The sequence below is a fragment of the Cetorhinus maximus genome, chromosome 32 (assembly GCF_964194155.1).
Source record: "Cetorhinus maximus chromosome 32, sCetMax3.hap1.1, whole genome shotgun sequence".
Lineage (NCBI taxonomy): Eukaryota > Metazoa > Chordata > Chondrichthyes > Lamniformes > Cetorhinidae > Cetorhinus > Cetorhinus maximus.
In genome coordinates, this window is record NC_135910.1 from 5065748 (window position 1) to 5081628 (window position 15881).

At 45.3% G+C, this 15881-nt stretch overlaps 1 protein-coding gene across 1 annotated transcript in view; it reads right to left on the reverse strand.

The window, feature by feature from the left end:
* Positions 1–15396, reverse strand: part of LOC144671428 (elongation factor 1-gamma-like) — a 42960-nt gene extending 27564 nt beyond the window's left edge. The window contains exons 1-4 of the mRNA XM_078533331.1: positions 15385–15396; positions 14537–14695; positions 12260–12323; positions 503–645 (exon numbers count right to left, since the gene is read on the reverse strand). Of these exons, the coding sequence (XP_078389457.1) occupies positions 503–645; positions 12260–12323; positions 14537–14695; positions 15385–15396 (378 nt within the window). The remainder of the gene's footprint in view (positions 1–502; positions 646–12259; positions 12324–14536; positions 14696–15384) is intronic.
* Positions 15397–15881: the final 485 nt, after the last annotated feature.

Sequence of the window (15881 nt, forward strand, 5' to 3'; positions counted from 1 at the left end):
GACTTGGGAGGGAACTTCCAGATGGCAGCGTTCCCATGTGTCTGCTGCCCTCGTTCTTCTAGGTGGTAGAAGTCACTGGTTTGGAAGGGGTGTTGAAGGAGCCTTGGCGAGTTGCTGCAGTGCACCTTGTAGATGGTGTACACTGCCGCCACTGTGTTGGCAGCAAATGTTGAAGATGGTGGATGGGGACCAATCGAGCGGGCTGCTTTGTCCTGGACAGTGTTGAGCTTCTTGGGCGTTGTTGGAGCTGCACTCATCCAGGCAAACGGAGTGTGTTCCGTCACATTCCAGCTTGTGCCTTTCAGAGGGTGGACAGACTTTGGGTGAGTCAGGAGAGTTACTCGCTGTAGAATTCCCAGTCTCTGACCTCATTATCAGCATCAGTCTCCCCCACAATCTTCTGCACCTAACCAGGAGCTCTGTTTAGTGCAACACTGCAGGCTAATGAGTCTGACCAAATATAGCATGAGCTTTAGAGCCACTTCCTAACCAGGAAACTTACCAGTTTGCTGAACTGCGTGGCACCTAAAGCTGGGAAGGTCCAGGTTGCAATTGGAGGGATGAGCTCACTTTCAGTAAAGTTAATCCACTGCTGAATGAGGGCAGCTTCTTGTCTGGAAGAACCTCGCAGCACATCACTACTAACTGCAAGGAGAAGGAAAAAAAGGCCTGTCATAATATTGCTTTCTCCAAACAGTTTAGGGCCAAATGTAGACCATTACTATAAAAACAGAATGCACAAACTGAGACTACTTGCATTTCTAGAGCTTTAATGCAGTAAAACATCCCAAGAGACTTTGCAGGGAGCAATCAGACAAAATTGGACACTGCGTTATAAGTTATGGCAGGTGGCAAAAAAAAGTCAATAAGTAGGCTGGGGGTAGGGGGTTGGTGAAAGAGAATGCACAATGTTTAGGGAGGGAATGCTAGAGCTGAGGGCCTGGGCACCAGCTGCCAATGTTGGCATGATTTTGGCACAATTAAAATCAGAGGGACACAAGAGACCATGATTAGAGGTGTGCAGAGTGAGGGTTGTAGGCTCTGGAGATTGGGGTGGACAAGGCCATGGAGAATGCATTAAGAATGCCAAAACACTTACATCACGCACAACCACTAAACATTCGAAACGTTGAGGACACATTCCCACAAATTATCTAATTATTTCACTGCTGTTTGTGGGAGCTTGCTGTGTGCAAATTGGCCTGGACTTCAAAAAGTACTTCAAGACATCTGAAAGCAATGAAAAGACCCTTTAGAAGAGCCAGTTTTTCAAACTACATGTGACTCTTAACCAGAATGCTGGATGCATAAAAGGAGACTCACTCACTCACCCACCAGCAAGCAAGGGTCCATCTGCAGAGGTCACAGCAGGTCAGCACTACACCATTGAGTGACATACTATAATTTGCAGTTATCATTCCAGGTGTATCACACGTACAACAGCACTACTCCTTCAAGAGCCATCAGAAGGGAAGCTTCAATGCAACAGGCTGGACTGAGAGCTACCAGTGAACAAGAGCCAGCAATCAAGTAGTTAAATGCTGAGGAAGTGGACATCTTGTTAGGAAGGGACTGCAAGGTTATCTAATGCCAGTTGGTGATGGAAGAGAATAAAACCAATTTCAGTGAATTGCTGCAGCAGAGCAGCAATGGTTCCTGGCCCATTGAGACAGTGGGAATTCCCCTTCATTCCTCCAGTTCGCAAGAGCCTCAAGCCTTTAAATAAAAAAGCCTTTTGATCCAAATCTTACAGCTCGTGTTATTTAAGGTAGCAAGCCTTCATCCTCTGTGCAGAGTACAGTTTAAGAGCACAACACAGCTGCAAAACATCTGCTTGAAACTCCTCTCACAGAAGCCTGGAATAAGCAGCAAACAGCTGTACTTCAGCTACTCAAAGTTGCAATGTTATGTTGGTTGGACAATGCAGTCTCATGGAAGCAAGAGGCAGAGAATGAATCCTGCGTACGGAAACACTTCCCTCCAAATACTGACTGCACTTCAGAAAAACTAGCAGCCTTCTGATGTTATTGGAGGGGGTCAGGACTGGTGAGGGGTTAAATAAAATGATTTATATAATAAATATATTTATATCATACATATTTTATATCAGAAGGATCATTAGGATTTTAATTGAGCGCAAAGCAGACCCAATTCTTCCCTCAACAGGAGATTTTCTTCCAAATGGGAGTTGGATCCTCACTTAAAGAAACTGAATTTCTCTGAAGGAGAAGTGTGGGTGGGTGGGGGGAGGAACTTTTTTGCTCCCTTAGGATGGAATCCACTCATTAAAGATTTGCATTTCTATATCACCTTTCCGGCCAGCTTTAATCATTGTTGTAATGCGGGAAATGCAGCAGCCAATTTGCACACAGCAAGCTCCCTTATGTAGCAACATGATCATCACTAGATAATGTTTTTTTTGCCATTTTGGAGTAATGGATAAATACTCCCCGTACACTGGGGATAACTCTCCTATTCCTCTTCCAAAAAAAGTGTGTCGTGGGATCTTTCAAGTCCACTCGAGCAGACAGAAGGGGCCTTGGTTTAATGACTAACCCAAAAGGTGGCACCTCAGTACTGCACTAGAGTGCCAGCCTTGTTTTTTGTACTAGTCCTGGAGTGGGACTTGAACCCACAACTTTGACTCAAGAGGCAAGAATGCTAGCCACTAAGACACAACTGACCCTGAATGCATTAGACCACAGGGAGAAAAATCAGACTAACAGGGGGAAAATGTCTGCACCAGTGTTAACATTCAACTAGATCAACAATCCCTGTTCCACAAATAAAAACTTGACTTCACTGTCCTCTTCTCACCAGACAAGAGGCACGTTTACAGCAGCCGCTGGGAGATCGCCCTGCCTCACCCCCTGGCAGATTGGGAGGAGTGCTCAGGAACCAACATACATAGCGTTTGCATTATAAACAGGATGTCCTAATCACACAGAAGCTTCCTCTGCAAAGACAGACCGTCTGCAGCTCCACCCTGGCAGGAATCACGTAAGACTACAACCGGCGGAGTTCCACTCGCTGGGGCGCACGCTTTTTACATCACCTAGTTTGGCATCCTCGCCCTGCTCCCAGAGTCAGCTTCTTAAAAAAAGAAAAGGGAAATTCCTTTACAGTAGCATTTTAAATCCAGCTCACATTAACCAGCCCCACCTTTCATTCCCTTTGGCCTTGAACGAGCGTGTTCTGGTCAGAGGCTGAGTAAGTGAATCTACTGGCTGCCACACCCTCCCCCACCATCAAGACACCAGGATGGAGAGCCAAAAGGAGAGATTAAAAGAAGTGAAGAAGCTCTTGAAGAATATGAAGAAACTTAAGCAAGGAGTCAGGAGGGCTAAAAAGGGGTCATGAAAAGTCATTGGCAACCAGGATTACAGGAAAATCCCAAGGCCTTTTATACATGTGTCAAAAGCAAGAGGGTAGCGAGGGAAAGGGTAGGCCCACTCAGGGACAGAGGTGGGAATGTGTGTGTGGAGCCAGTGGAAATGGGAGAGATACTAAATGAATACTTCTCATCAGTATTCACCAAAGAGAAGGACTTAGTGGTCGATTTGTCTAGGGAAGGGTGTGTAGATAGCCTGGATCATGTTGAGATCAAAAAAGAGGTGTTAGGTGTCTTGAAGAATATTAAGGTGGATAAGTCCACAGGGCCAGATGGGATCTACCCCAGAGTACTGAGGGAGGCAAGGGAGGAGATTGCTGGGGCTTTGACAGAAATTTTTGTATCCTCACTGGCTACGGGTGAGGTCCCAGAGGACTGGAGAATGGCCAATGTTGTTCCGTTGTTTAAGGGCAGCAGGGATAATCAAGGAAATTACAGGCCGGTGAGCCTTACGTCAGTGGTAGGGAAATTATTGGACAAAATTCTTCGTGACAGGATTTACTACCATTTGGAAGCGAATGGGCGTATTAGTGAGAGGCAGCATGGTTTTGTGAATGAGAGGTCGTGTCTCACTAACTTGATCGAGTTTTGAGGAATGACAAAGATGATCGATGACGGAAGGGCAGTGGATGTTATCTACATGGATTTCAGTAAGGCCTTTGACAAGGTCCCTCATGGCAGACTGGTACAGAAGGTAAAGTCGCATGGGATCAGAGGTGAGCTGGCAAGATGGATACAGAATTGGTTTGGTCATAGAAGACAGAGGGTAGCAGTGGAAGGGTGCTTTTCTGAATGGAGAGCTGTGTCTAGTGATGTTCCGCAGGGATCAGTGCTGGGACCTTTGCTGTTTGTAGTATACGTAAATGATTTGGAGGAAAATGTAACTGGGCTAATTAGTAAGTTTGCAGATGACACTAAGGTTGGAGGAGTTGCAGATAGTGAAGAGGATTGTCAAAGGATACAACAGGATATAGATTGGTTGGAGACTTGGGCGGAGAAATGGCAGATGGAGTTTAATCCAGACAAATGCGAGGTAATGCAGTTTGGAAGGTCTAATACAGGCAGGAATTATACAGTAAATGGTACAACCCTTAAGTGCATCGACGGGCAGAGGGATCTGGGTGTACAGATCCACAGGTCACTGAAAGTGGCAACACAGGTGGATAAGTTAGTTAGGAAGGCATATGGCATGCTTGCGTTCATTGGCAGGGGTATAGGGTATAAAAGCTGGGAAGTATTGCTGCAGCTGTATAGAACCTTGGTTAGGTCACACTTGGAATATTGCGTGCAATTCCGGTCGCCACTTTACCAGAAGGATATGGAGGCGTTGGAGAGGGTGCAGAGGAGGTTTACCAGGATGCTGCCAGGTCTGGAGGTTATTAGCTATGAGGAGAGGCTGGAGAAACTCAGATTGTTCTCACTAGAGCGATGGAGATTGAGGGGCGACAATAGAAGTTTACAAAATGATGAGTGGCATGGACAGAGTAGATAGTCAGAAGCTTTTTCCCAGGGTGGAAGAGTCAATTACTAGGGGACATAGATTTAAGGTGAGAGGAGAAAACTTTAGAGGAGATGTGCGGGCCAAGTTCTTTTACGCAGAGGGTAGTGAGTGTCTGGAATTCGCTGCCAGAGGAGGTGGTGGAAGCAGGTACAATAGTGGTGTTTAAGAGACAGCTTGACAAATACATGAATAGGATGGGAATAGAGGGATACGGACCCCGGAAGTGCAAAATGTTTTAGTTGACGGGCAATATGATCGGCACAGGCTTGGAGGGCTTAAGGGCCTGTTCCTGTGCTGTACTTTGTTCTTGTTCGGAATGATAAATTGATTCAATACGAGGGGATCATTCTATTATGAGCACTTGAGTAGACTAGCCTCATATTCCCTGGAGTTAAGAAACAAAGAGTTGGATCTTATTGAAATCTATAAAATTCTTAAGGGGTTTGACAGGGCAGATTTTGCCCCAGCTGGGAAGTATGGAACTAGGGGTCAAAGTCTCAGAATAGGGGTCAGTCATTCAAGGCAGATAAGGAGAAATTCCTTCAAAAGTTTGAGATTTTTTTGGAACTCTCTACCCCAGAGGGCAGTAGATTCTCAGTCAACTTTCAGGTCATTCAAGACAGATTTTGGATACCAAGGGATAGTGCAGGAAGGCAGAATTGGGGTAGGTGATCTTACTGAATGGCAGAGGAGGCTCAAAGGGCCAAATGGCTTACCCCTATTCATGTTTCTTGCATTTAATATAGCACCATTAGAGAATGAAAGTCCTTCCTTTGTACCCTGAGAAGGAAACCTTCCACAGAGCTGTCATATCCCAGTTAAGACTGCCTGATCCACCCAATCAGCATTTCATCAGACTCTCACCACTGTCAACCTCGTACCCTTCTCCAAATCCTTCCATTAAACCCCACCCCACAAAATTTATAAACATTAACATGCAAGTTAATCCAACTGAAATACTATACCATCGGGGGGAAGGTGCTGTTTATGGATTCAATATATAGGAATAGTCAGGCAAGTTTGAGAATTGGCAGCATAGCAATAGCCAGGGTTCAGAAAGGTGCAGTGTGATTTCTATAGCCCATGTCTCTTTCTTTTACTGAGAATCAAGCTGACATGCGCCTCGCTTCTGGTTCATGCAAGATCAAGTATGCATCTCCCAACGCTTCAGAAGCTTGCTGCTCTAAGCCAGTGACCATCTCACTGCCCAGAGGAAGTAGTACTGGACGGGGCACATTAAATCATTACCCATCAGAAGGTTCCCGTTGTGATGTACAAAGCTTTAGTTAAACATTAAAGCCCGCCTGAATTACAGAACCATCTGCAAGAACTGGGGTCTCCAATTAAGACCGAGATGAGGAGGAATTTCTTCAGAGGGTTGTTAATCTTGGGAATTCCCTTTCCCAGAGAGCATGTGGAGGCTGAGTCACTGAATACATTCAAGGCAGAGTTGGACAGATTTTTGACTGGCAAGCTAGGTTAAGAGAAATGGCCTCCTACTATTATTTTCTTACGTTCTAACACATCAGCTTAGAGATGAGGAAGGCCATTTTTCATAAACCCACCCAGGGGGAACCTAGAATTGGAATAAGCTTGCAGGAAAACAGCAGTTTTATTTCAACCATCAGGCTCTCCTCAGTAGTGGAGTTTAATCAGCATTGGCTTCTAGCGTTATTCAGGCAAGTTTCAAACTGAAACAAAAACAGAATTACCTGGAAAAACTCAGCAGGTCTGGCAGCATCGGTGGAGAAGAAATCAGTTAACGTTTCGAGTCTTCATGACCCTTCCGAAAAGGGTCATGAAGACTCGAAACGTTAACTGATTTCTTCTCCACCGATGCTGCCAGACCTGCTGAGTTTTTCCAGGTAATTCTGTTTTTGTTTTGGATTTCCAGCATCCGCAGTAGCTTTTAGCTTTTTATTTTTAAGTTTCAAACTAAGACTGTGCTGCCCTCCATTGGGCAAACTGCAGTATTGTCCATTGACAAGACCAGCAAGTTCAGAACATCCAGAGTTTATCGTTTAGCAGTAACTGCTCAGCTCTTTTCCTTCTCCTTCCACCCCCACCACAGAATGTCTAATAATATCTGACGCCCCCAGTATAAAGCAGATCAGGTCTCCTGTACTTAACATGCCAGTACTCAAAGAGATGTCAAGGATTTTATACAAACAAAAGTGGAGGAATTAAAATTATTCAACCAATACCCCAATCTCCCACCCACCCACTTCAGATCTCATCGGATCCTTCAACCCCATCCCCAGATCCCTTTGTGGTCCGAGCCAATGCAGTTGGATACACAAATTGCGTTGCTTGGATTAGAGAAAAACTGCAATCCCGAGACAGGGGTAAGGAGGAAAGAGGAGAGACACACTGTGCTATGTACTTTGTCTTTCACCATTTCATATCTTTTATTCCTTTATGCTTTTTCAGGCCAAACATCAAACAGATGATCTGGTCACCCCTCTGCTATGTATCACGGACTGGATTTCAGAAGTTATTCATTAATTAGCTGCAAAACACGCTCCCATGCATCTCAAACAAGAACAGTGATATATAATGCACTGCTGCCAATTTTCAGAGTTCCTAGAAACCTCATTTCCCTGGTCACTGCACCTGTCATCTCCTGTTCTGAAGAAGCTACACCCTCAAAATCCAAGGGGTTACCATTGAACAGGACCAGTCATACAACAAGAGGTCAAGAGACTAGGAATTCTGTAACTCACCTAAAACAAACCCCCCACCCCCCAAAAAAGCCTGTCCGCTATCTACAAGGCAGGACTGAGAGATTGAATACCACTTGCCTGATGAGTGCAGCTTCAACAACACTCAAAACTCAACACCATCCAGGACAAAACAGCCCACTTGACAGGCATTCCATCCACCACCTGCAGCAACTCACCAAGGCTCTTTCGACAGCACCTTCCAAACCTGCGATCTCTACCACATAGATAAACGAGGGCAAGAGAGGCACGGGAACACCACAAGCTGCAAGCTCCCCTCCAAGTCACACGCCATCCTGACTTGGAACTATGTCACCTTTCCTTCACTGGGTCAAAAATCCTGGAACTCCCTTCCCAAACAGCACAGTGGGTGTACCTAACACCACACAGACTGCAGCGATTCAAGGTGGCAACTCACTACCATTTCAAGGGCAATAAATGCTGGCCTTGCCAGTGACATCCAGATCCCATGAGCAAAACAAAAAGCACAATCACCAGCACAGACTAGTTGGGCTTAGTGGCCTGAAATGTAATTCTGTAATGATGCAAAGACCAAAGCTCGGAGCTGTAAACGTATATAAGTATATCAAAAACCCAATAAGGAATTCAGCAGAAATTCATTACCAAAAAGGAGTAGTTATGGCAAAGGTATCCAAGGGGAAGTTAGAAAGGAATAGAAGAGCATATTGATAGGATGAGAAGAGAAGCATAATGGGGGCAGAAGGGCCATTTCCCTGCTGAGTCATACAGTCGAGAAACAGGCCCTGTGGCCCATTGTGTCCATGCCAGCCATCAAGAACCTATCTATTCTAAGCCCACTTTCCAGCACTTGGCTCATAGCCCTGTATGCTATGGTGTTTCAAGCGCTCATCTAAATATTGTGAGGGTTACTGCCTCTACCATCCCCTCAGGGAGAGTGTTCCAGATTCCAACCACCCACTAGGTGAAAAAATGTTCCTCAAATTCAGTCTAAACCTCCTGCCCCTTACCTTAAAAAAGGTATGGTCCCCTGGTTAGTGACACCTCTGCTAAGGGGAAAAAGTTTCTCCCTATCCAAGTCCCTTTTAGTATACCTCTATCAGCTCCCCCCTCAGCCTTCTCTGCTCGAAAGAAAACAACCCTAGCCTATCCAGTCTCTCTTCATAGCTAAAACACTCCAGGCAACATTCTGGTGAATCTCCTCTGCACCCTCTCCAGTGCAATCATATCCTTCCTATAGTGTGGCGACCAGAACTGCACACAGTACTCTAGCTGTAGCCTAACTAGTGTTTTATACGGCTCCAACACAACCTCCCTGCTCTTATATTCTATGCCTTGGCTAATAAAGGCAAGTATCCCATATGCCTTAACTACCATATCTACTTGCACTGCTGCCTTCAGGGATCGATGGACATGTATACCAAGGTCTCTCTGATCTCTGTACTTCCTCGGGTCCGACCATTCATTGTGTATTCTCTGGCTGCATTAGTCCTCCCAAAATGCATCACCTCACACTTCTCAGGATTAAATTCTATTTGCCACTGCTCTGCCCATCTTATCAGCCCATCTATATCGTCCTGTAATCTAAGGCTTTCCTCCTCACTATTTACGACACCAATTTTCATGTCATCTGCAAACTTACTGATCCTTCCTCCTATATTCACATCTAAATCATTAATGTACACTACAAACAGCAAGAGTCCCAGTACCGATCCCTGCAGTACACTACACGTCACAGGATTCCAATTGCAAAAACAACCTTCGACCATCACCCTCTGCCTCCTACCACTAAGCCAATTTTGGATCCAATTTGCCCTGGATTCAATGGGCTCTTACCTTCTTGACCATTCTCCTATGCAGGACCTTATCACAAGCCTTACTGAAGTCCATGTAGACTACATCAACTGCACTACCCTCATCTACATACCTAGTTACCTCCTCGAAAAATTCAATCAAATTTGTTAGGCATGAACTCACCCTGACAAAGCCATGCTGACTATCCCCGATTAATTCCCTGCCTCCCCAAGAGGAGATTAATCCCGTCCCTCAATTTTTCCAATAGTTCCCTACTGCTCATTTTAGACTTACTGGCCTGTAATTACCAGGTTCATCCCTACTACCCTTCTTGAATAATGGTACCACATTTGCTGTCCTCCAGTCCTCTGGCACCTCTCCTGTGGCCAGGAAGGATTTGAAAATTAGTGTCAGAGCCCCTGCAATCTCCTCCCTTGCCTCACATAGCAGCATGGGATACATCTCATCTGGGCCTGGGGAATTATCCACTTTTAAACCTGCTAAAACTTCCTCCTTTTCAATGCTAATTTGTTCAAATATATCACAGTCCCCCTCCTTGATTTCTACACCTACATCATCCTTCTCCATAGTGAAGACAGATGAAATTACCTTACCTACACCCTCCAGCTCCACGCACAGTTTGCCACTTTGGTCCCTAATGGACCCAACTCTTTCCCTGGTTATCCTCTTGCCCTTAATTTATAAAATGCCTTGGGATTTTTCTTTATCTTGCCCGCCCATGTTTCTTCATGCCTCCTCTTTGGTCTCCAAATTACTCTTTTTTTTAAATAAAGAACCCCCCCGACACTTTCTATACTCCTCTAGGGCTTCTGCTGTTTTCTGCCATAAGCCATTTTTTCTTATCCAATCCTCTATATCCCTTGACAAGTCCAGAGTTCCCTGAATTTGTTGGTCCTACCCTTCACCTCTACAGGAAGTGCTGACCCTGAGCTCTATTTCCTTTTTGAAGGACTCCCACTGGTCTGATGTAGACTTCCTTACAAGTAGATGCTTCCAGTCCACTTTGGCCGGATCCTTTCTTATCATATTGAAATTGGCCTTCCCCCAATTCAGGACCTTTATTTCTGGTCCATCTTTGTCCTTTTCCAAAACTACCTTAAATCTTACAGAGTTATGGTCACTATCCCCAGAATGCTCCCTCACAGACACTTCTACCACTTGCCCAGCTTCATTCCCCAAGATTAGTTCCAGTCCTGCCCCATCTCTTGACTTTCTATGTGCTGCCTCAAAAAGCTCTCCTGGGTGCACTTTAAGAATTCCACCCCCTCTAAGCCTTTCACACAAAGACTATCCCAGTTGAATATTAAGTTGAAATTCCCTATTATTTTTACACCTGAGATTTGTCTACATAGCTGCTCCTCTATCTCCAACTGTTTGGAGGCCTATACTACACTCCCAGCAAAGTGATTACCCCCTTTTTGTTTTCAAGTTCTACCCATATGGCCTCATTTGAGGCACCTTCTGAGATACCATCCTGCAGTAACTGACTCCTTGACCAACAGCGCAATGCCATCTTCTTTTATACCCTACACCCACCCCACCCTGTCAAACCTGAAGATTCTATACCCTGAATATTGAGCTGCCCTTTCCTCAACCATGTTTCTGTGATAGCAACAATATCATATTCCCATGTGTTAACCAACCCCCTCAATTCAACTGCCTCACTTGTAAGACTCCTTGCATTAAAATAGGTGCAATCCAGCCTTGCATTATTCCCTTGTGCCCTAACAGGTCTATATTTGTTCTGCCTTCCAGGTGGACTTAGTTTCTCTTCTATATTTGGCTGTGTATCACCCCCTACTGTACCTCCACTCTGTATCCCATCTCCCTGCCAAATCAGTTTATACATCCCCAACAGCACTAGCAACCCTTCCCCCTAAGGATGTTGATCCAGTTCCAATTCAGGTGCAACCAGTCCGACTTGTACAGGCCCCACCTTTGCCAGAAACAGACCCAGTGATCCAGGAAACTAAAGCCATCCCTCCTGCACCAGTTCTTCAGCCACATATTCATCTTCTCTATCCTCCTATTCCTATACTCCCTGGCACATGGAGTAATCCAGAGATTACAACCTTTGAGGTCCTGCTTTTTTAAACTGCTACCCAGCTCCCCAAATTCTTGTTACAGGACCTCATCCCTCTATCTATGTCACTGGTACCAATGTAAACCGTGACCTCTGACTGTTCGCCACCCCCCCCTTCAGAATGCCCTGCAGCCGTTCTGTGACATCCTTGACCCTGGCATCAGGGAGGCAACATACCATCACGTCTACGGCCACAGAAGCACCTGTCTGCACCCTTCACTATTGAGCCTCCTACCACTATTGCTCTTGCACTCTTACTCCACCCCTTTGTGCAGCTGAGCCACCCACAGTGAACCTGGCTCTGGCTGCACTCTCCAGAGAAACCGTCACCCTCACTGTTTTCCAACACAGAAAAACAGTTCTTGAGTGAGTTGCAATCTGGGGCTTTCCTGACTACCTTCTTCTGACTGCACTTAAGCTGCAGAGTGACCACATCTAAAAATGTGCTATCCACGTAACCCTCAGCCTCGCGGATACACCGCTGTCTCTCCAGCGGACACTCAAGCTCCGAAACCAGTTGGTCAAGCTGGTGGTACTTCCTGCACGTAGTCATCCAGACTGCAAGGAGTGTCTAAGAATTCCCACGTGCCGCAGGCTGTACAACACACGGGACCGAGCTCCCTTGCCATAGTCTTAATTAAAAGCAAAAAAAGTATTTCCTTAAATTTAAGCTCTGTTCAGTGAAGTCTCGCTCTTTACAGCTTTATAGAGCAGTGGGAGGTCAGAAGGGAGGAGGGGAAAGAGAAGGAGACATAAGAAAACTTACTCACCGTAATAAGCAACTGCATTACTTTCTTGCACACAGAAGCCATCGTCAGCCACCAACACTGGTACCTAAAGGGGTACAGGGACATTTAGGCATCATATAGTCACATTAAACATCTTATATTATGCAACTGTTACTTGTTAAGAACACTGGAACTCTTTCGAGTTATCAACAGTCACAGATTGCAACTCTTTCGAGTACAATCACAGTTCTTGGTTTCCGGGAGTGGGACATGAACCCACAACCCTCTGATTCAAAGGCGAGGGTGCTATGAACTGAGCACAGCTGAAGAGGTCCCTTGACTGGCTGGCAGTGAATCAGCAATGCCCTCTTGGTCTGCTCTCTCCTTCTGTCAGCACCTAACGTCAGTGCTATTAGCCTGAGGCTGACAGTCACCCTCCCAGCTCACAGTACCTTAGCAGAACAAATGTAGTGGCATTGAAGGTAGCACCCAATCCCAAACAACTCCAAACTGCATGTGTAGTTCTCCCCAGTCACTATAACTGGGGTAAATTCAGCAGCTCCATAAAGGTTGTAATGATAAAAATACTGTTATTCCTTTCCACTTGATAAATTGAGATACCCAGATGGTTACTTGTTCACATCCTCAAGACCACACCTGGGCACGTGTAGAGTGATAGGGGATATCCCCAAAACCCACCTGGGCTTTCGGCCAGCGTGCACCTCAGCCGAGGTCTGGAGCGGAGTCACACTGGTACATCTAAACCATGTCAGTTATTGACAGTCTCTTAAGAGAACCAGTGCACCTCAGTCCCAAAAAGAGTTAAAATAAAACAAACTACATGAATTACTGTAACACCCCTCCTAACTCCTGCCAGTGTTTGATAAAGCTCCATGAGTGCCAGGTAACCTCACTGGAGGTTAAACACCAGTGGTCGGGCTGTTGAAACACCACCCATTTTCCTCCCTACCAGATACCTAACCAAGTGCATGGGGATCTCGGCTAAGTCTTATTTTGCCCAGTCTTGTATTCAGTTACTGGAAAAGGATAAACAGCAGGATGAAGATATTCAATTCATACCACTCTCTTGTTACAATACCTTTATTTTTAATTCTTTCATAGAATATGGGCACTAGCAAGGCCAGCATTTGTTACCCATGCATAATTGAGTCACTTGCTCAGCCATTTCAGAGGGCAGTTAAGAGTCACCCACTTTGTTGTGGGTCTGGAGTCACATGTAGGCCAGACCAGGTAAAGACAGCAGATTTCCTTCCCTAAAGGGAATTAGTGAACCAGATGTGTTTTTATAATAACTCGAAGAGACAATTAACTGAGTCTAGTTTTCAATTCCAGAATTCATTTTTTATTAAATTGAAATTTGAACCAGTGTCCCCAGAGTATTAGCCTGGGCCTCTGTATTACTAATCCAGTGACATCAGCACTACACCACCATCTCACTAAAGGGATCCATTTTACATTTGTTAACTAGAAGGGAGGTGGTCATTCGGCCCTTCAAGCCTGCTCCGCCATTCAATATGATCATGGCTGATCCTCTATCTCAACGTCATACTCCTGTCACCCTCCTACTTCACCAGACCACCAGGCTGCCCCCATCCCATGAGAAATGAGCACTATAAAATCTATTTCCAAACTATCACTAGGTGGATACATGGTAAGCCAATGGAAAGCAAACTTAGCATTGACAATAGGGAGTTTCTTCACACTGACAACAGTTTGGTTATGTCACAGAAACAGCCCTTTCAGATTAATGCCATGGATATATATTCACAGAACAGAGTGAATTCTCATGCACTTCTTCAAGTGCACCTTGGGCTCTGCTACGGGCATGTGAGATTACAGACGAAGCCGCGGTTTAACGTTTCATCTTAAAGATGGCACCTTCCAGCACTCTTTCAGTAAAGGACTGGGTGTGTGAACCTAGGTTGTGGTCAAGATCCTGGAGTGGGGCTTTGAACCCACAACCTTAAGGCTCAAGATGTGAGTGTGCTAAAATTGAGCCATGACTTACATTGTAAAAGTTATCAGAAGGGAGAACTGCAGTTCTACATGGTTAGATCATTAGGATCAGTTTGCTGTCCCAACAACTCTGTGGTACAAGGGCACTAGAAGCATAAACCCTGCAGTCATGTAAGAAAATGAAGCCACAAGTCAGGGATAACTATTTCCAAATGAAATCAAATGAAATTGGTCAAAATGGCCATCCTCGCTCCTAAATATCTGCTAATTTAGTAAATCTCTGCCATTAAACTCATTTTATAGAAATTTTCAGCACACAGAAACTACACATAGCTGACTTACCTTTCCCTGGAGGAATGTGTTCAGGAAGTACGGAGCTGTACAGCCAGTCTCTGAGCAGAAATCTTGACCCCTGGATACGACTCGGAGTGACACATTGCTGTACTCGGCCGCAATCAGAGCTGGATAGGACCTCCACAGATCAGGGGGTGTGTACAGAACCTGAAAGACAAGAAGTCCTTATACACAAGAGCAAAAGAAATCAAATAATTTAAAATAGAAAGAAAAAAATTAAGTTGCCAACTCTGATTGTGCAAGTTTCACCGCCGACTGCTCCCACGCTCCCAGTGACCCAACATGTCTATCCAATGAAGTACACACCTGTACAGTCAACAGGATTGATCATTCACAACCTCAGTCAAATAGACAATTGTCCCATCTCTAAAATAAAAGCAAAATACTGCGGATGCTGGAAATCTAGAACAAAAAACAAAAATACCTGGAAAAAACCATCTCTAGCATTTTTACAATTGATAAATGAAACTGCTCAAAAGTGAAAACACACACTTTATCCTCAATGGCCCACTATGATTTTTCTCCTGTGCCACTCAGCACTGACCTTTAATTAACACACACACACACTATTCCTGTTACTCCAGCCAGATCTAGAACTGGATGCTCAGGCTCCGAGGAGGGAAGCAGGCCCCAAGAAACCATGGCAACCACCAAAAGGCCGACCCACCCCCGCGCGCCGCAGGGGGCAAAATACAGGTAGAAAGACACCTGGAAGTCGACAAATATCGGCAGCGGCTTGCAGACGGGACGGCGGCGAACAGGACCGGCCGGCCCCCGGCGACCTGCCCGCACGGATGGCGGAGATTTTAACCGGATTGCGCAAGAGCCTCACTCACCATTCCCGCCATCGCGTAAACGCGCTCCCACAAGGCCGGATCGGAGCAGACTAAAGCCTGTCACTAACTCCTCAGACCTGGGATCTCTGGTATGTGTGTGTAGGTGTAGAAATGAACTAACTTTTCCTCAAGCTAATCATTTGCTGCAGGTGAGGGTCACATTGCAACTTAAATATCCCCAGTTTTAGTGTGATTGGAATTTAAAGGGACAGTGCCTCAAGTTACCAGGGAAGCCAACCAAGGGAGACACACTGGGCCCTCTATCATCATAAGCTCCAATTGGTTTGGACTGATTTGCATTTAAATAACAGCTTTCTCGACCTAGGTGCTTTAAACCTAACTAAGTACTTTGCAAATATAGTTACTGTTGTAATTTTGGAAGTGTGCACACAAGCAAGACCCAAAAACAGCAATGACATAAATGACCAGTTTATTCTGTTCACTCATATTGGTTGAGTGATAAACATTAATTGGCCAAGATGCCAGACGAACTCTAC